Source organism: Ambystoma mexicanum, chromosome 10, assembly GCF_040938575.1.
Source record: "Ambystoma mexicanum isolate Mex_15411 chromosome 10, UKY_AmexF1_1, whole genome shotgun sequence".
Classification (NCBI taxonomy): domain Eukaryota; kingdom Metazoa; phylum Chordata; class Amphibia; order Caudata; family Ambystomatidae; genus Ambystoma; species Ambystoma mexicanum.
This window is the reverse complement of record NC_090932.1, coordinates 1,373,649,461-1,373,676,761: the sequence shown is the minus strand read 5'-3', so window position 1 is coordinate 1,373,676,761 and position 27,301 is coordinate 1,373,649,461. Positions and strand designations below refer to the sequence as shown.

Genomic DNA, 27,301 nt, shown 5'->3' with positions numbered 1-27,301 from the left:
GAGAGAGGGGGGAAAAGGCAGGGTCAGTGGGTGGAAGATTGCAGGCGGGGGAACCGGCCATCAGGCGGCTTGGAACACAGGCTTATACTAGTAGTATCAGCCCACGTTCCGAGCGCCCTGACTGGCTTGCGCCCCCGCCCAGGGTAGTAATGAGGAATATGATGGGAACAATGATGGAACAGATCGTATCGAGGTGGACCATTGAATGAACACAGGGAAGGTCTCTCAGGTCTTCAGGAGTCTGTGAGGGAGGTTATGCTTGATCCAGTGTCTCAAACTCACCCTAGGTAATAAGCGTGGGGTTCCTTGCCTGTGGATGGAGATTATGCTGATGTCTTCCTCTGCAATAAGCCTGGCACAGCTACCCACATTAGAATGAGTTCATAATGCTCCAGCCCCTCTGTACACCTGAAATCAGCAAACGCCCTTCTACTGAGCCCAACCTGGTAGTATTGTTCACAGGATATGGCAAGGATGTAGCCAAGGAGATAGATAAAGCTTGGCAATTCTGCTAGGCTTAGTTGCTCAATATATCTGGCCTCGTGACAAGTATTCTAGACCTGGCCGATCATCACTTAGATCCTGAGGAAGTAAGTAATTGGGCTAAGCAGCCTTTATGCTTCCTAAGAGATGCTAACTCTTCTATCTCACATGACCAGTGCAAGGGCATACATTTAAAGATGTAAAGATCTTTAAAGATCTAAGCTGGGAGCATCACCAGAGTACAAGCAAGCACCACAATCTGGTCTGAATTTATTCAGTGAGGGGGTTCATCAAGCAGTTGGATTGTCTGTACGTTTACCTCTTTTTTCAAAGCACATGATTTTCTCAAGAAAATGCGTATGCCTGTGGTTTCTACCCAGGTTGGCTGTGTTCCAGAATGGGGCACAGAGAGGGCCATCCTTTATACAAATAGTTTTGTCAAGGATATTGTCTTTGTAAAAAAGATAGATAAGGGCCATCGTCCATTGAAAAATCGCAATTATATGAACGATTGTGTGGTTTGTTGTCACTTCAAGATAGAGATTATTGCCACATTAAAAGAAACCTGTATGCCAGGAGATTGATTGGTTAGGTTGGACCTCAAGGGCACACATTGTTCTGTCTCAATGTATGTTCAACACAGGGAAAGCTTTAGTCAGTTTCAGTGGCAAGGGTTCACTTTCCACTCTTTCTCTCCATCTTGGTGCCTTTCTTTATCTCCTTGATGCTTCACCAAACTGTTGAAGCCCATGGTCATTTTTTTCAGGGCAAGGGGAATCAGGTTACTGGTCTACCTGGACATTATTCTAGTCATGGCCAGATCAGTCCAGGAGGATGAATCCCATTCCCGCATGACCATGGCAACTTCTAGGGTTTCTGACATACTGTAGGACTACTTCCCACAGCTTTCCTGAAGCAGAAAGTGAGGGTCACCAGAAATGAGGTGCCTGTCAGTGATCTCATTAAGGCATCTGGCCAGATTATAGGGCACCTCTCTTCCTCAATCCAAGCAGTTTCCCAGGTTGTGTGCATTACAGGGTACTGCAAAGGTTGAAAATAAGAAGCCTTCATCATGGTTTAAGGCACTCACGTTGGGCCCACGCTTTCTGCAGAAGCAAGAGGAGAGTTAAAGTGGTGAATCACCCACATGGATGCTTGGAATGGGAGGGCCATGTTCGATTCATTCCCCACTCTTCAATTAGAATCAAACGTTAGTATTAGGGGGTGGGTGAGGAGGAGTGGCGCAACTTGGGATCAAGGGCTTTGTTCACTGCAGGAGTCTCTTTGGCATAGCAATTCTTTGGAGATACTTTCAGAATTTGTTGTGATCAGGTGCTTTGCAAGAACATTCTCCCACACTGTAGTAAGACTGCTGATGGATGGCATCATGGCAGTCAGGTACATCAGCAAGGTCGAGGTCTCTAGCAGATCTAGATAGGTGCTTTTTGGAATTTTTGCCTTAAATGTCGCATTAAGTTTCAGGCAGCATTTCTCCTAGAAACAATCTGGAAGCCAATTGGTGTTGTCGTCAGTAGTCTGTTGAGAGCTATAGGAGACTTCACAACTCCCCATTTTGGAAGCTTTGTGGGGACTATTCTAGGTAGATATTTTTGTGTCCCTTCAGAGCACCAGTTTCAAACACCCAACACTTTCTTCCAGGCACGGGGCAGGGGGTTCACTAGACATTTCCTCCCTTCTCTATGATAGCACAGACTCTACTGCATGCTCAGTTCCAGGGTATGCGTCAGGTTTTGGTAACCCCATTTTGGCCATCTCAGTCCTGCAACCCATGGGCCCTGGAATCATGGAATGACCCTCCTTCTGTCTATATTTCGGGACTTACTTCTAGATACCTTCCTGAGGCCACACCCGTGAGTGATCAATGGCTCCCTCCAACTGGTGGACAAGAGGATATCAGGAGCAAAAGCTTCCCCAAGGGCTTTTTGCGAGAGCTTTGGCATGGACACAATTAAGGGTCCCGTTCGGGGTCTACAATTATGCATGGAAGGAACAGCTCAGCTGGGTTTTAGTAGGACATATGGATCCCTTTCTGGCGGATTTAACACAGATGGTAAACGCTTGTGCTGAACTACTTGTTAGATTTTGCTGCTCCACTGTAAATACTTAAAGTCATGAACAAGTTAATGCCAACCCCACCACCAGTGACCATCCAGTAGTCTGTCAATTACAAGTGGATGAGATGGGTTATTTCCAGGCGGGTGTGGATGTCTCCTTATTGCAACATATTCTTTCAGTGGTGCAATGGCCACCAAAGCTTTCTGATCCAGGACCAGGATATAGGGCATTCTTTGGTCAACAGGCTCTTCTTAGGAGCAGGTGGCAGTGGTTCATCCCTTCTATTGTGCACTTGTACTGCATTCCTCAAGGGCTGTTTTAAATCAGCTTTGCACATGCATAACTGAACCTCGGTGCCATGCCTTGGAATGTTGATCTCTCCAAGTAAGTTATAATAGTGAGTCAATATTATATTAATGTTAGAGGTGAGTATCATTCCCACCAAACTTTGCTCTCTCTTCATCAATTTGTTTGTCTTTTCAGCACTGATGGCTTTAACAGGCAGCAAGGGTTCCTCTGAAGTGTTAAGCTCTGGGTGAAATGTTTGTATTCATAAAAGAGGGATGATCCTATTGATCATCTGATTTATTCTATTTCTTTTGGAAGATGGTCTCATGGCATTCATTAGATGGGTGCTATGAAAATAGGACTTTGGGGAAAGTTGGACTCTGACAAAGGATTTGGTGCTTGATAATCGGGTGAAGAGTTGAAAAGAGAAGTGCATAATACTTGCCTCTGTGCCAAGAATCCCAAATCTCTGTTGTAATCTACTAGGAATAATTACAATTGTTCTAGCTGTTCTAGTACCTGGACATCCTCCATATGCTCTTGTTCCAAAAAGCATTAAGACCCACATTCCTTTTATTTGGACTAATGCTTTGTTCAGGTTTGCTTGAATGTGGCTTTATGTTTGTTGGTATAGCTCTGTTCTATCATAGGATTAATGTATTTCAATATTACTTAGATTAGATTCTGAATTTATGTACCCCTCTTTGTAGTTTGAGGTACCTTCCCTGACCTTTCCTCAACCACTGCTTCTGCTATTTATTTTGGGAGCTCACTCCATGCTCAAACACAGCCTCCATAAGAAGAGCAGAGGGTTGAATGCTTTCATCACAATACTTATTTACTATCAAAGTGTATTTACTTCAGTTTGTCAAGAGAACTATCTCTGCTTGGAAAGCACCCCTCACATTAATCCATGTAATTCATATTGACAACTCATTTGTCTTACTTTAACCAGGGTCGTCGGTTGACTGGTACAGCTCATTTTCTGTATTTGGAGTACCCCTATTGGCAAATTGTCTGAGTGGAGTCAGAGCTCTACACCTAACCCAGCTCATAGACAACATCTCTTCTTTGTGACAAAGCCGCATTAATCACTCATGATTTTTGGGGCTCAGATGGGCTGTGGGGATTAGGGATGCTAGCCTGTCTCCTATGCAATGTCCAACCTGGGAGATGTAAAGTGGGGTTTTCCATTGTAACTCCTCCTGTCCCACTACCCTTCAGGTCATGATCCCTAGCACATGTATCCTGAGTTAGGTCGTCTGCACTTAGTACTTCCCAAGACCCAGTCAAGTGGCAGGAAAAAACCCTTACTACAACCACAATATCCAGCTTTAAATGGAACCACTATTCCTGCTCCCTGGAGACAAGAGTAAGTACACACTAAGCACCACTCAGAGGAAAAGGAAAACACACCCTGATCCTTCTGTCACATACTAATATTACATCCCCAACACTCAGCCTGAACAACATATCTGAGCCAGAAGGTTCCTTCAAGCAAGGCGGGTGGAGGGGAGTACCCACTGGCAGGTCAAATCAAGAAGCAAGCTGGGTGCTATATGCCTGGCACTGAGACGGCAGGAAGTGAACATGACACAGTATCCCTCAGATTGAACTAGTCAAAAAGCAACCTGAGCAGTATAACCTTGCGACTGTGACTAAAGCAATGAAGCTGCTGTGTTCTATAACCCTGTGACTGTGTTAATCTATACAGATCATGCGAGGAGATCAATGTCCCCAAAATAGGAATACCCTCAGCACTGTATGATTTGCCCCATCCTGACATTGTTGAGAGACCAAATGCAAGGTGGGAATCCCTATGTTTTAAAAGGACCTCTAGACCCTACAGACATTTGTCCCAAGCTCTTCCTATTTGTGGACTGTAACCGAGAGCTTTGCCTAGACACTGGCCAACAGACTAGAGGGCCAACAGGGAGACTCTTACCCTTATTCAATTATGAATCCTTACATCTTATAGTTTACCCTCTCCTAACAATTTCTGATTAGAGTGTTCTCATAGAATATCCTGTTTTGTATGAAATTACCCATTGCCCTCACAGAAATTATTCCCAATACTAACATGACTGTATAAATAAAGGTTTTGAAACATACTTTTGTGTCAACAGAACTTATTACTTACCTAGGTTTTGCGCTGGATGCTACTCCCAGCAAAATTCGGTTGATAAATAGATTAAAGGAGAAGGCGGACCAGTTGGTTGCCCAGATGAAAAAAGTGTGCTATAAATATTGTAGGTTCTCTAGCAAGACAGGTGGAATGGGAACAAATTGAAGGTGGAGTCTGGAGAGCTGTTTTAAACCTCCTAGACTCGTTACCTATATCGATCTTAAAGTATGAATTGGGGCTACTTTCCTTAAAGGGCTGGTTTCAAGGGAAGATCCTATACTTATATAGCAGAGGTCTTCAAACTGTGGGGCGCGCCCACACAGGGGGGCGCGGCCGCATCCCAGGGGGGGCGCCAGAGCCCAGCATGAAATGTAAAAAAAAAAAATGTAAATAGATTGGAAGAAATTTTATTTATTTATTTTTATTTTTTATTTTTTATTTTTATTTTTTAATTCTTGTAATGCACCAACATGCCCGTAGGCCTCAGGGCGCACATAAAACTGGACAAAACAAACAGACACACATGGCAGAGAAAGAAGAAGGGTCAAAGAGTTATTCCAGATTGAAGAAGTGGGTTTTTACAGCACGTTTGAATACAGTGTAGTCCTGGATCTGCCGCATCTGGGCTGGGAGTTTGTTCCATAGAAGGGGGCCTTGAGCGTCAAGAGTGGTACCTCCAAATTTGGCTGTCCTGTATTTTGGATGCTTGAGAATAGTGGCAGAGGATGAACGAAGGTTCCTCGCATTGGATTTAATGCTAATGCGGGCTGACAAATAAGTAGTGCTACAGAGGCTGAGGCATTTGTGGGTCGTGGTCAATATCTTGTGCGTTATCCGATGTTTAACGGGAAGCCAGTGAAGTTTTTTCCTAAAAGTGGAGATGTGTGTACGACGGGACTGATTGAAGATATTGCGCACAGCATTATTCTGAGCCACTTGTAATGATTGGATGTTGGAGGCTGTGCTGCCCGCTAGGAGGCTGTTGCAATAATCCAATCTTGCATTGATCAATGCAGTGGACGGAAGGGCACCGTTTTCTTCCGAAATGAATGGTCGAATATAGCCTATTCTTTTGTTTATAAGACCGCAGCTAGATTTAATGCTGGAGACATGGGACTTCATAGAGAGTTCTTCGTCAAGAACGACGCCCAGAGTCTTGACTTTCTTCTGGACGAGAATGGTATTGTTGGCAATATGGAAACTAGCATAGTTGGAGTCGAGTTTTTTTGTCGTTCAGGGCGAGAGAATTGCAGGCCATCCAGTCTTGTATGGCTTTGTATATTTTATTGATGGTTACTGTATCGTTGCTATAGAAGCCACTCAGCTGTATGACCACCTGAGTATTATCAGCGTAGTTTGTGTATTGCACTCCTAATTTGTTTAAGAGGTCAAGAAGGGGACGGATATAAAGATTGAAAAGCAGAGGCGATAGACAGGAGCCCTGAGGAACTCCGCATGTCTGAGATATTGGAGAAGATTGATTATCGCCAACACAGACCCTCACCATTCTGGGACCCAGAAAGGAAGCAATCCATCTGGATGCAATTACGGAGCAGTTGGCGATCTCACCGAGCCTTGACACCAGTAAGCTGTGATCAACTAGGTCGAAGGCTGCGGAGAGATCTAATAACATGAGCAAAGCAGCTTGATTATTATCAGCTATGCTAGCTAAGGTAGATTTAAGATCTAGCATTGCTGTCTCAGTCCCGTGACGAGCCCTATAGCCCGACTGACGGGTACCCAAGATGTTATATTTTTCGACATGGGCTTGTAACTGTAAATAGGCAAGTTTGTCAAATGGGAAGGGGCAGGTCACATGGTCAGACTGGGCCATAAAACGGTCTTAGGCACCAATGAAAAAATGGCCAGCAGTTGCAAATAGATATTCAGTGTTTAGTCACAGACTATTTAAATAGTACCCAAGGGGTTGTTTTTTGTTCAAATGTAAACAAATGGTGATATTTAAAGAATATTTATTCAGCAAGAATAGTCAAAACTACTATCTGCATAGTGAAGTAACTCCTCAAACTGGCCCACATTGGCCAAAAAAGTGGCCCATTTTTACTGGCCTACACTAGCATTTTGCATTTTTGGTACAGTCATCTCCCTATTGCCATATAGGCCAGTCCAAGCCTGCCGGCTCATCCGTAATGGGTGAGGGGGCGTCCACCCACTGGACACCTCACCCATTATGGAGGAGCCGAGGAGCCAGCCCAGTGAAACACTGAGCACTCCCTCAGCTGCTTTTTTCAGCTGCGGGAGTGCTCCTGGGCTGGCTGAACTGTCAAAGGGAAACTCTGTTTGCCTTTGACAGTTTATTTCCCCAGCCGCACATGATCACTGAGCCATGCAACGCTGGGGGTGTTTTGATTCGCCAGCCTTACATAGCTCATTGGAAATGCTGGCTGGGGCACTGCATGTATGTATGTGCGAAGGGGTGCGATGGGGTGCTCCTGCGCTTCCTCGCACATACGGGCAGAGCAACCTGGAGCGGGGCATTTTAGCAACCATGCAAGGTATGTTTATGGCGATTTATTTTTTATTTAAATGTGTATGGATGTGTGTATGCTTGTGTTATGGGACTGTGGTGGGAGCAGGATGGGCGGCAGCACTGGGATAGTGGTGGGAGTAGGGTGGGGAGAGCCCAGGGTCTGTACTGGGAGTAGGGTGCGGTGACGGCACGCAAACGTTCATAGCGATTTCTACATACTGTCCATCTGGCACTTTTGGGGGGGCCCGGCCTAGCCAAGCTTTGCTCAGGGGGGCCCAGGCCAAAAATGTTTGAAGACCACTGTTATATAGGGATATTCTGGACCCCAACATGACCTAATTTATGTAGATCTGAGACGAATTATGATTTCTAATATGTGAGGGCCTGTATTTAAATTCAAGACTCATGTAGATATAATTCTGAAAGATAGCCAGCAAACTGCAGAAATATTGTTACAAAATAAGACCCTTCCTAAAGGTTGCTGTTTCGTGCAGACTGGATTAGTACGATTGGAAAGGTATGCTAGTATAGATTGTACAAATCTTTATCGAAATGGGATAAACCGATGGGCACACTCCCATCACAACTAAAAATAAATCCAAATTCTTATTGGCGGACACAATTTTTACATTTCGGGCTTCATTTATTACCAACTGGGGGAATCCAGATAGTAAATTTACGAATGGGGTTTCTATGTAATAATAAGGATGTGATTCAATCGAGAGAGCATCTACTAATACAGTGTCCTGTATTAAATGACACAAGGCAGGTGATATTTAGGAGTTTTGTACATGATGCTGGCTGGTTAACTACAGCAGAATTCTGGGAATGGCTTGTGCCTGGCCATGAAATTTCGCATGCAATTGCAGTGCTAAAAGTTTTGAATCATGTTTGTATAAGGGACCTCGAAAGGTAAACTGCACTTCTATACATTTGAGATTGTGAGATGATGGATTTTTAACACCTTTTATTATAAGTGACTACATTTAAAAAAAGTATTTTACTGTATCAGCTGAAACATCGTAGCTTTTAAGAATTGGAAATGTGTTATTGCTGTATGATCTGTTTTATTAATAAATAAATATGCATAATTATATTGATTTATGATTCTAGGAGTTATGGTTGATTCTGTAAGGTTAACTTGTTTAACTGTATCACAATAAGAATAAAAAATACTGCTGTGTCAAGTGTTTATCTTATTTTCACATCCTATTCCCTTTTCTTTGCCCTCTTTGCCAGACTATTTGAAATCGGTGCTGGTACACCGTCCCTTCTCTGTTTATCCTAATGTTGCCTTTCACATTCTCATTTTAAACTCTTGACTCTGCTTCCCTTGGCAGGAAGGCTGGGCAGTCCCCAAACCAGTATTCTGGGGTTCGTTTTTAGGTCAGTAATAGCAAGCTGAAACAAATTAGCGTCTATGCTACAAAGTTCTGATTGAGCACATCTCTAGCCTATTGCACATACGCACACACACTGCTATGAGATTATCACTCACACACTGCCTCATCCCTCACAGTTACCAAGACTGATTCTGATGGTTCATGCATTTGATGGCTGATGAAATATAGATGCAATAAATAGATATTTCTGAACATGCTCACACTATGTTTTGGGGTTGTTGGTTGAGTTCTTCTGTAGACGATTTGTGGGTTCATCTGCAGATGGTCTCTTAGAATTATTAAAAAGGAAGGTTGGCAATACTCATTACTTCACAATGGAATGTGTGGGACTGTATGATAGTAGCCTTCACACCTATTTCCGAGCATTTTTCCAGCTGTGACTACATTCTGATTACCTTTTTATGTACATCTGTTTCTTGCAGTTAATGACTAGCCCTTAAGTGTCCAGCTGAGCATTATTGTGTGTCAGCTTTGGGTGCAGGTGCAGAGTTATGAAAGCACTGTACCAACTTCAAACAAAGTTATAACTCCCAGAGTCCATATTCACCCTTCTTTGCAAAGTTGCCTTTGTATGGACCGACATTACCAGAGGAGGTGAGCCTTGAAGTAGACATCGTAGTGAGCGAACAGGGTTCAAGTCAGAAAACTGTGCCACACATCCTAATATATGATTCCAAGGTGTGGTTGATGGTGTTTGGGGTGAGGCTGACTGACAAAAAAGCAATTATTCAAAAAGTGAATTTGACCTCTTTATTTTCTCTCAAAGGATTGAATTTGAATAAATACCTATTGGGACTTTGGGGGTACCTACAAAAAACAAGAATTATCTTCCTGAGTTTGACCTACATAGACAGTGTCAGGATAGGCAAAATAATAAAGTGTCAAGGGTTTCTCTATCATTGGGTGCAGGTTTCTTCTGTTTCTTTAAAGTAAAACACAGTTTCAGGGATAAAGCATCCAGCCATGTCTTGGCTCACAACTCACAGTCCCATGGGTGTAGCACCCAGCCGCTTCTTTAATTAGCTCAAGGTCACAGGGATACATCGCTCATCTACCTCTTTACTCAGCTCACATTTGCAGAAATGTATCAGCCAGTCGCTTCTTTCCTCAGTTCTTTTCTCAGGGTTCTAGTATCATGCTGGCTATTTATAATCCACACCAGAAGAATAGTCTTTGGTACACTGCTTCCTGATTCAGTGATGTAACACCCCAGTTCACTATGGGGGTTAGGGTGTCCTTCACTCTCTTCCAACAGGGATATCATATACCTGTGTACCTTCTGCTCCGTCTCTCTCTCTTTCTTCCTCTATATAATCTATGTATTGCCCATGCCATTTCCAAGGTTGCCCTGCCCCTGTTTATGCTAGGGGTTGTAGTACCCTTTTTACTTACAGAGGGTCTGGTGCCCTTCAAACCTGGGAGTCCATGCTGCTCTCTTTATGTTATGGGCTATAGTGCCCTTGTAACTCAGGAGGGATATCGTGCCCTTCACACCTGGATCAGCTCAAGGCTGGGGGGTTATCTACAAAATCCTCAGGTTCAGCCGCAGCTTTGAGATTGGATGTCTAAGAGACTTCAGGGCTCTCCACAGTTGGCTGCCTCTGAACCTGAATCATTTTCTAGTATGTCTGGCCAGTGGTTGCCCCTGCCACTGTAGTACTATCACCTGTCCTTGCTTGGCTTGTCTGTCCACCTCTGGTTGCTCCCAGGTTCAACTCCTTGTCTGGTGCTCCTGCTCAATACCGGCTCTCTTTGTCCCACCTCTGCTTCTCCCTTGTGAATCTGTCCATTGCTTCCTAGCATATCTTCTCTTCTATCGACTTGGGTTGGGACCTGCTCACTTGGTGATGGCCAGTTCACTGCATTTGGTGAAATGGACGTATTGCTGCATTTTGTACAGCGTTTATTTCAGGGAGTGGGTTAGGTAACATTTCTATTGATTTGTAGGCTAGTGGCATAGGTGGGCATGGGAGGAGGTTATGAGAGAGCCTACCCGCCCATAGAAAAATACTGTGAAAAATGTAGCAAAACCTCCTCTGCAACCAGAGGTTGCTAATCCCTTGGGTCTCTGTGAGGAGCCTCTGCATTGGTTGCAGCCCTGTACAGTTATGCCTCGTGCTATCCTGCATTTGCCAAAAATATAAAATGGCTGGTTCCAATTTTGACTTCAAGCTGAAGTTGCGCCCTCATCATGGTCCTGTGCTTGATTTTCATTGCCTTCTGTCTCAGTTCCCATTGTTGCCTGAAATAAATGGCTTTGTCTGGGCATTCACGTCTCTCTCCATTGCTGCAGCTACTGTCTTCTTATAGTGGATAATTCTTAGGTTGGATGTTCACCTCTGGTGGTTTGCTGGTGGGATCCCATGCTACAATGTCGACCCTCACTGTAATTTCCTTTTCCTGTTTGACTCAGGAGTTCATATGGTAGACATGGTATTCCTCTGCTGGTCCCTGAGGGGTTCTAACTGTTGCCATATGATCATGGGCTTCTTCCCCTCTCACACAGGGATAACATTTGTGGGTTTGTTCGGTGATATGGGTATTTCAGATCCTTCATTTTTTAACAATATCTGCACACCCACTGCTGAGTGATTGCTTCACTTTCTTAAGGCTGTAGGTCTGGCTTTTAGCTTTGCTCCTCCAACCTGGATAAAGCTGTTTGGATAGCATTCTGACAGTAAAGGGATGGTGGGATCGTCATCTTCAGGGATATACGTGACATTGCTTAGGTGAGGACATAGACTCCAAGATGAAGTGGGTCTCTGCACAAGCCCCCTTAAGCCACCTACAGGAAGCACATGGCTCTAGCTGTCCAACCCTGGTACGCTGTATACCCTGGGCTGCAGACACCTTTCTGTGTATGGTGACGAAGATGGTTTTCCAACTTCATCACAGGGGCCACTCTAGAGATGTGACCAACAGACAGGTTCTGTCAGTAGCCATACCGCAATAGCACAATCCAGCACCTGTCTCACTGTTTCAGCCAGGACAGGATGAAAACATGATTTGCAATGTACTAAATAACTGTAATGCAAGGTATAGTATTCAATTGTGACTAGATGGAAATTGGACTTCAAAGGCCAAAAAAACTGAATTTTACCTTAAGTAAAATGTCTGAAAACCACAATCTGTGCTTCTTAAATAATAAATGTTTTCTCTGACTAAAGGTATGCACCTTTACAAAACCAACTATGAAGATCTAACACTTTGGTGTGAGCTGAAATCCAGTTGGCTTTATTATATCCACCCATACAATGATCAGCTCCCAGGCTGAAAAGACCTCTGTACAATGGGTTAAATACATTGAGAATACATTATACTCTCAAATCAATAAATATGTTACCTGCTGCTGTCTGTGCATATCTTGCTGGTGTGCAGACTCTTCTCTGGCAGAGGCCCTCCGGAATGAATGTCCAAGATAGGATCAGAACAGCACCAAAAATCAGCATCAACCAACCTCCAAATAGTAGCACCGCTGCAATCTACAAGAAGAAGAATTCTGAGGCAACAATCAGGCACAATATTCTAAACCTAAATCAACTTATTAAACTGAACCCCCAGCCAACAGCTCATCCAGAGTTTACAAGAATGACTTAAAAAGAGAGGTATTAATAATAAGCAGCACATAGCATTGAGTAAAGAGGTGCACCGAATTTCTAAGTGCGCTTACTTCATGTATCTATGTATGTGCTGTGCTTTACAGAACGAAACCTAGATGTGAAGCAAATGAGTGCTGTATAAAAAGGGGACACAATGATAAATATGTGTACAATTAGAAGACTAGACTATTAAGGATACGCCTGGAAGGACATGGAGAGAAAGGATGCAAAGGATAATAGGTAGGTGATACAGATTAGCGAGGAAAAGATGGACCCAGTCTTGATTAACTAGTTAATTGTTCCACAGCTGTTCTCTGGTTGAAGCTATATTCCTGCGAGTTGCCCACAATCTGACCTTCCTAACTGCATTATTGCGTCCCTGAGGCATCAGCCATGGCCTCCCCAAAATTCCTGACCTGGAAGCTTTCTCAAGTGGCCAGGGAAAGGTAGCCGCTACCTAATCCTGACCCTGGGGATGGTATTATGCGTGAGGATCACATGGGAGGGAACTCAGGTCAGGCGGAATGGGAGAACCCTCTGAACAATTTCCCTAATGATCCTACAGTCCTGATGATTTATTGTAAAATTGATGATTTTGTTTCTAAAACAACTAACAACTTTATGGACTTCAAGTCCCATAATGCTCTTAGTACTGAGACAAGGAAGAGGGGTCCCGAGTTACCAGACTGTAGTGTGCAGTCTAGTGGTTGTAATGACCCACATCTGAGCGGGACCTTTAAGCATTTAAAGGCCCTTCAGGTGTGGGCCATGAGAGAGAAGCAGCAGTAGGAAACCAAGGTCGGCGTTACCGCTTTGCCAATAGCGGGACGGACTGCCTGAGAGATGCAGAGGACTTACAACCGGAAGCGATATTGAGGCCAGCTGTCCTGAAGGAGAGAGATCTCTTTGTCCTGCATCATGTTCCGGTGTGAGGTTTTCACCGGAGCACGTGTGGAGCAGCGTGTTCTCCTATGACAGACAGCATGAGCAACAGAAAACTGACCGGAGCTGTCAAATGCCAGGAAAGACCCGACGAGTGAAGAAGCAGAAGCAACGAGTCAGAAGGAGATGACAGGATATACCAGTGAGTTGGCCTGATCTAGGTGACCCCTTGGCACTCCGAAGTAGACCGCTATGCAAGAAAGCATTTTTTGGATACCGAACCTTTAAGTTAAAGCAGACTGAATGTAACCTTCCAAAAGGGAGATGCCGACTAGAAGAATATTGTAACCTGCTTTGCCCAAGCCAAAAGGGGGCAATAATCAAAGTGAATACAACTTATCTAAAAGGAGAGACCCAATAAGGGAATATTGTAACCCGCATTGCCAAAGCCAAAGAGGGGCAATAATAGAATAAAGAGAATTCAATTCTCTCAAAGAGAGATATCCAATATTAGAACCTGCATTGCCAAAGCCAACGAACATCAAGGAAATTTGAATATAGCTGTCCCAGACGTTGTAAACCACATTGCCAACAGACACTCGGTTTTGTAGAAAGAAATCAAAGACTACAGGAGAAAAGCACTCCTTGTAGAAAAGATCAAAGAGGAGAGAACTGTAACCTGCATTGCTGATGGCAAAAACATTCATGTGAGAATCATTATTCTTTTGTACAGCATGGTTATGGAAGAAGCTGTAATTCAATTGTGTTGCAAGTCAAAAGACTTACCCCAGAAGTCATTGCTGGTTCAACTTTCCCCATTGAGGATTTAAGGGTGGAAAATTTGGAATAAGTCTCACCACAGAGTATGAGTTGTAGAAGTAGGAGCTTTATCCTGGCAGGCGAGTGGACCAGGAAGAAGATGATTTGAAGTACTGTGAATGTGGTGGAAGGTTGTGGTGGAAAAGAAGTGGCGATTCCACTGCTGTGTTTTGATAAACTGTTGTAAAATCAACCTGACTAAAGTATAACTTTCTTAATGAACCACCCTGACTAAAGTGTTGCTTATGAAGAAAAAAGGCGATGTGATCAAAAGTGATTGGTTTTCAGAGAAAATAACCTTTACATTAACTTTTTAATTGATGTATGAAGAAAGATTATTTTTGATTTGCCAAGCAGAAGCTTGTGACAACTTTAACAACTATCTTAAGTGTGAGAAAACCTTTTGAATTGAATTTACCAAGTGGAGTACATATTGGATACAAAACACTGTGTGTGTATTTTATCTGGAGTGGAACTTGGTGAGTGGAAAGAACTTTCCTGAAATTGAACTTTGTTTGAAACATCCTGAATTGATCCAGGGAAAGGTGGATTTTTGTTTATAACTTTTATGTTTGAATGCATATGTTATTCTGTGGAGTTTGAACAGCCAAATAATTCATGTATGGTTATGTTGTATGTATCAGGAGAGTGACAGGTACTTTTGGCCATTAGTTCATTTTCATTTAGCCTTAGTTTGGTAGGTAGGGAACTCCTTTTTAGGTTAGGGAAAGATAGGCATTTATCTCACCCATTATTATTTAATAAATGGCAACGTTTGAGAAAATATCACCTATTTGTCCGTCTCCCATGTCTGACTCCTCACACTAATTACTTTCATATGGAAGTTGCTCTTATCTTGTTATTTTATTTATTTGTACGTTTGATCAACAGGATATTTATACAATATTTGAAAAAAATAACTTAAATTTACAGTTAGTAGATATTAAAATAAACAACAGAAGCAACAGCTTCACTTCACTCTTCAACACTTTAAAAATGCCATACCACATTTTGATGGCCGTACAAATAATGTATTGGGCATCCCCTTTCATCAAAACATGCCGTAAATTACTCAGTATGTCATCACCCCCCAAATCATGATTTCCCATAAAAAGACGTCTCAGACATTCTAGTCTTCTGCAATAAAATAGGAGATGCTTCATAGTTTAACCAAACACCCTCAATTGTGTACATTTGAGAGATACAATGTTTTAGGGCATTATTTAACCAAGCCCTCAACACTTTCAATGTAGGTAAAATGTTCAATTTTAATAACAAAAAATCAAGCTTAACAATCAGACAAGCACATTCCAAAACATATTTGGGGGTGACCCCAAGTTATTCAACAAATGTAAATAGTCCCAGGCATGAACTCTGGTGCTTATGTCAATCAAGTTTTGTTTGTTATCAAGATCCAGTAGTTTGGCACCCATTGAGCCTTTGAGAGATTCAGGAGAATTAAATAATGTATTCAACTGATGTTGGGCCAATAGTTTGGTATTTATGAAACAATATGTGTCAAGTGTAGAAGAGAGCATCTTATAATAAGCTAGTGTGACTTTTATTCTGATTTAATATCCCAGGAAATCAGTAGAAGCCTGCATATATTTAATATTTGATATATGGATTATCTGCAGTTCCCTTGAGCTCAATGATCTCAAACCAAGTTCAGCTCTTATGTAGTGCACAGATCCATGTGTTTGACTGACAACATCTCACAGCCACATTAGAACTGCAGACAATGTACATTTAGATATTTCAATAAGTGGTAGTAGGCTAAACCCACCTTATTGCCTCAATTGATGTTTCATTACAATCACTTGTTATTGTTAGAATAGGTATTACTAGGTCATCATCAGTGTTTACAATGTATCTACTTATTATTGCTCACTGTACTTAATTATCATTGTTCTCTGTATATAGTTCTTGGCATGACATCAGAGCCACTGTTGCCATGCATTGCATCAGCATCACCAGGTTCTGAGAGGGAATGTAAATAAGAGAGTTGTGGAAATTCCTCTGTAGAGGACAGTTGACTGTTCCCCGGCTGGGGGTCGTTTTCTTACTAGTGATCTTAATAAAGTATTTGATCACTACTCTATTGACTGTGCCTGGGTCACTGTCATAACATTTGGCGACAAGGATTTGAGGATTGGTGGAGACGACCCCCGGCAGAGTGTATGTGCGCGGGGCCCGATAGCTGGAAGTGAAGAGCTGCTGGACATTACAAGCTGGAGCGGTTGAATGTTACAAGCTGTACATTTTGGATGTATTGAGCTGCCAGAGTGTCAAGGAGGACCTCGGCGGAGGAAGGAGCAAGCTTGGCAGAGGATACTACGGAAGAGGGGAGACTCTCTGTGAAGAAGACAAAAGCGTCTGAGGTGCACGTTGCTGGGCCCTACAGTGTGAAGTGCATTGGTACCTCTGCAGGTCTGTTGGCACTGCTCCTAGTGGCTAGCACCAGTTGTAGCAGTGAATTTTGAGGCGCCTTATAGAGAGAGCTGAAGTACTGCAGTTTGCGCAGTGTTTATTTTTGTTGCTCGTTGCCATGATACGCATCTGTACACGAGCACTGTGAGAGACACGTTCAGTTGTCAAGAGAGGCTGGAGCATGCTACGCCATCGCAGCCCTAGAGGAAAGGACCTAACGATGTGGTGGCCATTTTGGATTGGTCTGCTGTGTCAGTGAGACGATGCTTTAGACATCGTACTGGGGCTGGTGGACTTGCACAGACGTTCGCACAATGGGAGAAACAGTTGGGGGGTCCAGCTGAATAAAGGACTCCACTCAGGTGAGTGGTTAGCAGGTTTTGGAGCACAGTGATTAGTGAGTTGAGAGACATACCGCCAAGTGCATTCGGTGTTGACTTTCTGATAGTGATTTGCTTGGTGGTTGCTGACTTCAAAGACATACTGACGGTTGGTGAATTTGCATTTGGAGAGTTGTGCATCCGCTTGCACAACGTGAGTGCAGGTAAAGGCATGGCGAATGTACCTGCTCCAGTGTTTTTTCTCGCTGTTCTGGGTGAGCCCAGAGTACGGTGGGCAGATTGAAAGGAGGGCTTCAACAAATATGCTCTAGCTGTGTTTGGGGCTAACTTCTCAAATGAACGAAAAGAGGCATTGCTCTTCCATTGTTTGGGTCCCACAGGCCAGGAAGTGTTAAAGAAGTTACCAGAACCAGTTGACAATCCTGATGTAGGTCCCTATGAGAAACCTTTGGCTAAGTTAGACAAGCATTATCGAATTGAGGAGAACATTATCCTGGAGAGATATAAATTTACCACAAGAAGTCAAAAAAGTGCGGAAAGCATAGAAGAGTTTATTACGGCTTTGAGGGGTCTGGCAGTCAAGTGCAGGTTTAGTCATTGCTAGGATGAGCATCTGAGGGATCAGTTAATGATCAAATGCTCCAATGACAACATTAGGAAGGATCTATGGAAGGAGAGGAATCCTTCTTTGGACAGGGCCATTGAGATTGCGAAGACTGTGGAACATACTGACAAGTGCATTAAGACACTTCAGGCGGATAGGATCACTGATGCGTCTAGTGAAAGGCGGAAGTCAGAGGAAAGTGAAGGAGTGGTGAAAAAAGTTTCGAAAAGTTGCCCAAAGACAAGTGACGAGTGGGACTGCACGTCGGTCAGACTATAGTGGAAAAAGGTTTGAGGATCACCAGGAGAACAAATCTTCAGCTGGCAGAGGCTGGGGACATCAGTGGTTACCGTTGTAGGACGCAAAAGGGGTGCCAAGGGAGACCAGCTCTTCCAGAGACTTCAGAGATGCTGGACCTTCCAGGGAGCTAATGGGGTCTGTGGGAAGAAGGTGTTACAGATGTGGGAGTTTTTTGTATCTGGTGTCTGACAAAGATTGTTTTGCAGTGCATGTAATATGCCATGGCTGTGGCAGGAGGGGACAACTTTGCCGTTGTTGCAAAAATGTTGGTTCTGGGCCGAGTCAGGTGCATGAGGTCAGAGCAGATTATGAGAATTAATTCTGCAGTGAGGTTGGCAGAGAAGTGATGTATTCAGTGAATGCTGTTGATGGGAAAGTGAGAAGGAAAAAACCTTTTGCCATTGTGTTAATTTGTGGAGTGCCTGTCTCAATGCTCATCGATAGTGGGGCAGATTACACTTTCATTAGTGTACAAGTGTAGAAGGAGAAGTTTGACTGCTGAATGCTCTGGGAAAATTCTGTCAGGGTGAATGCGTATGGGGATGTCCCTATAGAGATTATAGGAAGTTTTGAAGGTGAACTACAATTCAAAGAGAGGAAATATACAGAAACTATATATGTTGCCAACAGGGGTGGAGAGATACTCTCATGAAGCGATCAGGCAGAATTAAAAATAAGGCTTGATGCAAGTCATCCAGAGCAGGTGCTATCTGTGAAGAGTGTGGATGCTAATGATGATCAGTTGGAGAACACGACTAATAAGTTGGGATGTTTCAGAGGATTTGTGCACAAAATCAGGTTAAAAAAAGGTGCTGTACCCACGATTGCGAAGTTGCGCACTATTCCCTTAGCACTGAGGGAAGATGTGGAGAAAGAGTTGAAGAAAATGGAGAAGGATGGGGTGACTGAGAAGATAGACACGTCAGAATGGGTTAGTCCCATAGTAGTGGTCAGGAAATACAATGGGTCTTTGAGGTTATGCATTGACCTCAGACACTTAAATAGCATGGTGGTGGCAGACACATTTCTTTTACCGACAATAGATGATCTATTGGTGGGGGTGTCTGGGTCCAAAGTATTTTCAATATTGGTTTTTAAATTGGCTTACCATCAAGTAGAACTACATGCAGAGCCTATGGATCTTACGGCTTTCATCACTCCAGTCGGTCTTTTCAGGTGCATACGCATGCCGTTATGTTTAGTTTCAGCGGCAAGTGTATTTCCGAGCATCATTTATAGACTGCTTGGGGTGAGAATGGTGTAATGTGTTACCAAGACAATGTGCTTGTGTGTGGGAGCAACTAGGTTGAACATGATCAGCGCCTGAAGAGAGTTTTGAGGATTTTGAAGGAAGCAGGTCTCACAGTAGCTATGGAAAAATGCACATTCAGGGCTGATAAAGTGGTTTAATTGGGTCATGAAATTTCTGGGGAAGGTGTCAAACCCAAGGAGGAAGCTATTGAAGCTATAAATAAGATGGGAGCACCCAAGTCAAAATGGGATGTGTTGTCTTTCCTGGGTCTTGTTGAGTTTTATGGGAAATTCATCAAGGGTTTTTCTGATATGTCACGGAATATGAGGATGCTTACTCGTAAAGGAGTTTGTTTTTAAGTGGAGTGATGAGTGCAGGAGGGAGTTTGAGGAGATCAATTCATCCATCGTTAGTGCACCCATTTCGAATTTTTTCGAAGAAGGGAAACGCATGATGGTATTTGTGGATGCCAGTGATTATGGCATTGGTGCAGTACTTATGCAGGAGGATCACATTGGGTTGCACACTGTGGCATTTGCATCTAGATTTTTGAAGGGACCAGAAAGTAGATTTTCAGTTTTGGAGAAGGAAGCACTAGCATGTGTTTGGGGTGTTGAGAAATGTAAGAGATTTCTGTGGGGTAGGGAGTTTACGATATGCACAGATCACAAAACTTTAGTTGGGATTTTTACCAAGGGTGGTTTGGAAGGAGTTTCACGGTGCATCATGAAATGGGTAACTGCCTTACAAGGATTACAGTTTACCATGTTCCATGTATGTGGTGAGAGTAATGTGGTTGCTGATGCCTGTCTAGGTCAGTGGAAAAGGAACCCCAAACTATTGAGCTTTCCCGAGGTTCGAAGGAGTTGGCAGAGATCTTTCAAGTCCATGACGCATTGAAGAAAGATGAGTGGGATACTGCTTGTGTAGAAGATGCAGTATATCAAAAGATTATGGCCTTAGTGATTGGTGGAAACATAAAGAAATACAGTGGGGACATGGGTGGTTATGCCAAAGTGAAGGATGAATTGTTGGTTCAGGAGGATTATCTGCATGGGGGCGTCAGTTGGTGGTGCCATGTAAAATGAGAAAACTAGTAGTGGATTGGGCTCATATTGAACATTTGGGTGTAGCGAGGACAAAGGGCTTGGTGAGAGCAGAATTTTGGTGGCCGGGAGTGGATAAAGATACAGAGGAACAAATTATGGGTTGTATGGAATGTGTAGAGGGCGATAAAGGACTTAGAGTTCAGAAGGTACCTATGGTGGTGAGGGCATGTCCCAGGGTCCCATGGGATGAAGTTGCTTTAGATTTATTGGGCCCGTTCAACACTGGAGGTGGGAGAGACAATTATTTGTTGGTAGTTATGGCTTTGTTGCCGAAATGGCCTGAGGTTTGTGTGTTAAGAGATATATACAGCAACAGCATTGTTAAGTTCCTGGAGCAGTTGTTTTTAAGGGAAGGGATTCCCAGGAAATGTCTATCTGACTATGGGTCACAACTAGCGTCTAAGGAATTTAGAGATTTTTTTGAACAAGTATGGAGTAGAGCAGGTTACTACATCATTTTACCACCCTCAGAGCAATGGTTGCGTTGAATGCATTAACAGAACTCTCATGGAGGCGATTAGAATTGCTGTTGCCACTGGTGGTGATTGGGTTAGGACGGTTATGTAAAGAACTTTCCAGTACAGGTTGGCTCCACACAGTTTGACGGGAGTATCTCCTTTTGAGGTGTTGAGTGGGAGAAGACCTAACTTACATATATGTCCTGGTTTGATGGGCATATCTGTTACGCTCACCTGTTATCCACAGGGACGCCACCCAGCCAGGTTACTCGCTGGTATGCTTCTCAGCTTTACCCTGATGTGGTCTGCGGGGAAGGTTCTGCCTGAAAATACAGGAGGACTGTGTTCAAGACTGACCGACTGGGGTAAGTATCCTCACTCCACCCCGTATGATTTTAGTCCCTCTGGCGCCCTCTCCTCACCTTATGGTAGAATTAGGCGGGCCCTCCGTCCTGCCTTCTTTGCAGGGGCGCGTTGTCTTTCATGGGCGAGTGTGGTCCAGTTACTTCACTGACGCCCGGACGTTTGATATTGTTCAAGTAGGTCTTATTGTTGTTCTTTAGTTTTGTTGCTATCCTGCATGCCTTTATTTAAAATGTGTCTTTTTTCTCCCTTAGGTATGCGGAGCTTCAGCGCGGCGAACTGGCTTGGTTGAGCCCCGCTGGTAAATGATGGAGCATTAAGAGCGCTATGATGCTGTAAGTAAGTGGTATGCACAGCGCTGCGAAGTCTTGCCTTTGCTAACCTGTGTTTTCCTTACTTGTAGGTCGCAGTGTTCTTCAGTGCGAGTGGAATGTCCGGAGTGGTGCCAGCCGAGAGGCGACCAGCCAGGTAAGCCTTTAGAGCAGTTCGTAATTTGTAAATGTCTCTACTGCTTTCTTTAATGTTGCCTCTATCTTCCTCTTTCAGGTCGTTCTGTCCGGGAGGCGGGCAGATTCGAGGAAGCTGTTCTCAGTAGCTGCGAGTATTTAAAGGTGAAGACTGCAGGTAAGATGCTGCTGCTAATGATGTTCCTTTTGTCTCCTTGCAGGTTCTGCTTCTCCGAGGTGAGCGTCACGTTGCAAGCTGGAAAGTAACGCGAAGCGTGTTGTCTTGCTCGGGTGTGGTTTAAATAGCCCCAACAAAATAGTCCAGGTAAAGTAGTCCCTAGGCTACCACACCCAAAACACTAGACTGCATAGCTTGGTTCTTAGGAACCAAGTTATGTGGATGCCTCCATGTTGGCTGACAATACAATAAAGTAGTTCCCAAGCACATTGTTTTTCACGGTGTATGAGCCTGGCCCCATGAGGGCTTTTGAAGAGGATGCCAGGCTCTAGAGGCCCGAGTGCTGTCTCCACCTGGCCAATGGGTTTGCCAGAGGGGTTTTGGGCAAGGGTCGTGACAATATCTAGGAGTGTGAGTGTGGACCTGGAAAGTGTGAGAGAGAAAATTGCTGATTCTAGTACTAGGGTGTAGCATACGTGCGCCACTTGAAGATAGGCACAGCCAGATAGATCTCTGCCTGCCTACCTTCTATGCCTGGGGAGCGAGCCATGGATTCCACTGCATAATATGGAATCCAAATGCGAGTCAAGCTATAACAGCTGGTGAGCTGCAGCGGCTGGACGACACTTGCTCCCTCCTGTTCCCGTGTAACATATATATATATATATATATATATGTACTAATAAATATAAGAGTTTAACCCCTCATAGTTGCCCTGTGTTCATATATATTCCCTGGCCTGTACACTACAAATTGGTGATGAGGACTGTACCCACCTGTGACGGTGCCGGGTGCCTTGCTGTCTGCCCTTGAGGCCGCTCCGCTCATGCCCGAGCGTTGCAGGGGCCCCATGCGTGGTGAAGCCTTTGGAGGTAACGTACTTTCTACTCCGTCATTATCGCGCTCCGCTCAATCTGAGTGTTGTAGCGGCCCTAGGTGTTATCGTTCCGAGAGTAACCACGCTCCTTCTACTGCCGCAGAGCTGCTACGCACAGCTGGTGTTTCCTTCCGCCCCTTCAATCTTACATACGTGCATGCGCGTTTCGTTTTCTATATTTTGCGACCTAGTCCATGGACGCGATGAAGCACTGCTGTTAAAGCGGTACACACGTATTTATACTGCATATTGGTTGCGTGATTTAGCAACAGACACTATTGAATGTTGAATGCTTCATGTCAAACAAGTACATACATCTCCTCAAATCTCTTTTCAACTATTATAAAGCCAATGCATTGTATGTTAGGAAGGAATCACATATAAAAAGAATTACAGTGCCACATTATATTTGCACTGGAAGAATATCAAGAGGAAATAAATAAAACAAAGAGATAATACTTTGCAGTAATAATGGCATTCAGCAGTGTTCCTCCTCCCATGTTCTTCATGCCTGATACTAATGAACCCAGCATTCCATGGAAGAGGAGGATCAGGTCTTTTGAACATTACGCAGGGGTGGTTTGTGGCCCGAACTGCAGCGCAGAGAAGAGGAAATCATTGCTACTACACTGTTTGGGTCCAGCTGGCCTAGAAAAGTACAAAACCTTACCAGAACTCCCAGTTGATGAGGATGTAGATATTAATGAATATGAACGCACAGTCAAAAAGAATGATAAACATTACGAGAAGAAATTAAGTATCATATTGGAGAGATATAAGTTTGGCAAGAGAACACAAGAGGAGGGAGAAAGTATAGAGAAATGTATTACTGCATTAAGGAAACTTGCCAAGACGTGCAATTTTAACAAACAACTGGATGAAACACTGAGAGACCAGTTTATTTTGGAGTGCAGGAGTGCAAAAGTAAGAGAACAACTTTGGTCAGAAAATGATCCTTCGTTGGATACGGTGCTGCGAGTAGCAAAAGAAGTGGAACACACTGAAGAGTGTGTAAAAGAACTAGAGAATAAAATGAAATCTATTCAAGTTGAAACCAATAACATGAGACCTGCAAAGATATCTTGCAATGTTGCTGAGGAAAGTGGGTCGATATCCTTCGTTAACAATACCTCTGTCAGACGGAAAACATTTGGTGGACAGTATAAACCACCACAGATTGACAGGGGAAAGGATAGAACTAATCAGAAAGGAATTTCCAACAACTGTACCAGGAGAGACAGTCCAGAAATTCAAGAAAGAAACATCAAGGAAAGTGTTAAAGGTGTGATAGCATTAATCATTGGGCTGACGACCCAGATTACCCGGCATTAAAAATTATATACAGCAGATGCAAAGGGAAGGGCCATTATTCCAGGTGCTGCAGATTTTGCAATACGTCCACTAATTGGATAGGGGGCAACTCCGAAAGTGGCCACAGTGATGGAGAGGAAGGTGAAGAATGTGTATTTGTTATAATGGACGATGATGATGAAGTCCTAGAGAGTCCCAAAGCCGCAGTTTCTGTGGCTGGAGTAGAGATGAACATGATGATAGACTCTGGTGCGAAATACACATTGATACCACAACAGCTGTGGAATAAAGAGAAACATGAATACCTACACGAAACCGATATCAACCCCAGAGCATATTGTGGTGTTAAGATTGATACAATAGGATGGTTTTGGGGCAAGTTGAAATTCAAAAATAGGAAAACTAAAGGAAAAGTATACATTATCAGTGTAGGCAAAACGCCCCTAATAAGTTGGACTCATCAAAGTAAACTACAAGTAAAATTAGACTCTGCTGCGGAAGAATCTGTTTTTGCAATCAACAATGATATGAGCAAGTCTGAGGTTGCCTCTGATACAGTAAGGCGTGACACAAGTGATGTCATGGAAGCAGTGTTTCATGAAGCTATCGGTTGTCTTCCTGGTTACGTGCATGAAATACAATTAAAATCTGATCATACTCCAGTAGCCCAGAAGTTAAGGAATATACCCTTGTCCATGCGGGATGAAGTCAGGAAGGAAATCAAAATACTGGTAGATCAAGGAATTATTGAAAGTATTGATGCCAGCGAGTGGGTTCCACCATTAGTGGTTCTCAGGAAGAAGTCAGGCAAACCCTGGATATGTGTGGATATGCGGGAGCTGAACAAGTGTGTTGTCCCAGACAGACATCCCCTCCCCAACATTCAAGAGTTGATTTCTACAATTGGGCCATCAACCTTCTTTTCTACACTGGACTTAACATTGGCGTACCACCAAGTGAAATTACACAGGCACTCTAGGCATCTCACTGCTTTTATTATGCCAGATGGCCTATATCAATTCAAGAGGATGCCTTTCGGACTGGTGTCCGCGGCATTGGTGTTTCAGAAGATAATGCACAAACTCTTTGAGAGAGTGCCTGGAGTGATATGTTTTCAAGATGATATCTTGATATATGCTGACAATCAAAAGTCCCACGATGAAAAATGTAAATATGTTTGTGAGAAATTATATAAAGCAGGGATGACTCTGAGCAAGGACAAGTGCAAAATTAATTGCTCAGAAATTGAATACCTAGGACACAAGATTTCTGCAGATGGTATATCACCTAAAGCACACCTAGTGGACACCATAAAAAGAATGCCTAGGCCATGTAATAAAGAAGAGGTGTGCACATTCATCAGAAAGGCAGAATATTATTCTAAGTTTGTTCGTGACTTTGCTGTACACACCGTCCCTATGCCAGAATTGCTCAAGAAGAACCTTTTTGAATGGAATTATGAATGTGAGGAAGAATTTGAATTTATAAAATCTGCAATAGACAAGGCTGCAGCATTGAGAAATTTCAGATGTGACAAGAAAACCATCATTACTACTGATGCTAGTAATATAGGTCTATGAGCTGTCATCACACAAGGAAATGAAGGCCGAGAAGTATTAATTGCATTTGCATCAAGGTTACTCAAGGGGGCTGAAAGATCGTATGCCGCCATTGAGAAGGAGTCATTAGCGATAAAGTGGGCGGCAGAAAAGTTCAGGAGCTTCATCTGGGGTCATGAAGTGGAATTCCGCACAGATCATAAGCTTCTTGTTCATGTCATCATGTCTAAAGGGTTAGACAAAGTACCCAATCGAATTAGGAGGTGGGTGATGCTTCTTCAAGAATATAATTGCACTGTACGTTATGTACCTGGAGTTAAGAGCATCACTGCAGACTGTCTGTCTCGCCTTACCAATGTTTCTGAAGTCGTAGATGAGGACGATGATATGGAAGTCGTTCTGAACATAGAGGCAGCATCCATCTCAAGGAAGGAATGGAACGATGCCGAAAAGGAAGACAAAGTACCAGAGCGTTTGAAAGAACTAGTCAACAGTCAAGGCCCATGGAGTAAAGCGAGATTTGAAGAAGCAGATCTTATGGATTATTGGTCCATTGCTGATGAATTACATGTACACAACAATATCATCATGGGAGGAGATAAAATAATTCCACCTTCAAGTTTACGCCGAAGAGTGATTGAGCTTAGTCATGAAGGCCACCAGGGAATAGTAAAAACTAAACAGAGGATAAGGAATGACTTCTGGTAGCTTGGATGTGATCTGCAAATAGAACGTTATATTCGAGATTGTATCCTTTGCAGTAGTGGTGAAAAGACTTGTGTGGGTGTGAAACAACCTATGGTGGTTACTGAGATTCTGAGTAAAGTATGGAAGGATCTGGGCATGGATGTATTAGGCCCTGTGAATAGCAATGGAGTACAAAAATTGTGTCTGGTTGTAAATTACTACTAGATGGTAGAAGTGTTAATTGCACCAAGTATCACTGGGAAAACTGTGGTTGAATTTCTGGCTGACATCTGTGAGAGAGAGGGGTATCCGGGAGTATCATGACCAACAATTGTACAAAATTCAGATCTAAAGAGGTGGTGGATTTCTGCAGTAGGTATTCTATAGTATAGTGCTATTTACCACCCTCAGACAAATGGGACAGTAGAACGCTTAAACAAAGTATTGAAAGAGACCATTAGGTGGGCATGGTCCAATGGGATAAACTGGGAGGTAGCTGTTAAGGAGAGGATTGTAGCACATTGTTTCACACCGCATTCCACTACAGGTCTTTCTCCTTTTGAGTTAAGCAGAGGGGGGAAGGCAAGCACAAAATTGGCACTGTTGTGGTTGTCCAATAAAGGTAATGGAGTGGAGAAAGATTTTGGGGCTGTATGTGGCAAGATCACAAATGTTCAATGGAAAAACAAGTCTGCTTATGATGAGAGAAGGCCTGTGAATAAGTATGACAGAGAAATTGTAGTGGGAAATATGGTAAGAATCAATCTTCCCCCCGCTCTTAGAGAAGGCCCGTGTAAATGGTCTAGGCCAATCAGGGTTGTGGAGGCATTCAAACATGCTGTCAGAACGGAGGATGGAAGGATATGGAATGTTGAGAGAATATGGGTCTGTAGTGACAGCAAATATTTGAATGTCAGTAGTGGTGAGAATGTTGGTGGATGTTTGAGTGAGGCCAATGAGAGAACAAGTCAACGGAAGAAAGTATCAAGAATGGAGAGTGTGCAAAAAGACTGTTCAAACAAATCTGAGGAGTTTTCCTTGCCAGCCTTCATCAGAGACACGTCCTGCAATTCCAGATGGGGAAGAGTTTATCGTAAACCAAGATGTATGGAGGACTATGTGTGAACTCTTATTTATTTCCACAATTAGCAGTTGTATTTTTTTTGTGTTGTGACATTATAAAGGAAGGGAGATGTGTAGCAAACGTGCTCCACTGGAAG

The 27,301-nt window shown here is 43.4% G+C and overlaps 1 protein-coding gene across 1 annotated transcript in view; it reads right to left on the bottom strand.

Annotated features, from left to right (window-relative positions):
- Positions 1-27,301, bottom strand: part of LHFPL7 (LHFPL tetraspan subfamily member 7) — a 92,487-nt gene that overhangs the window by 6,156 nt on the left and 59,030 nt on the right. The window contains exon 2 of the mRNA XM_069620404.1: positions 12,210-12,348. Coding sequence (XP_069476505.1) covers positions 12,210-12,348 — 139 coding nt within the window. The remainder of the gene's footprint in view (positions 1-12,209; positions 12,349-27,301) is intronic.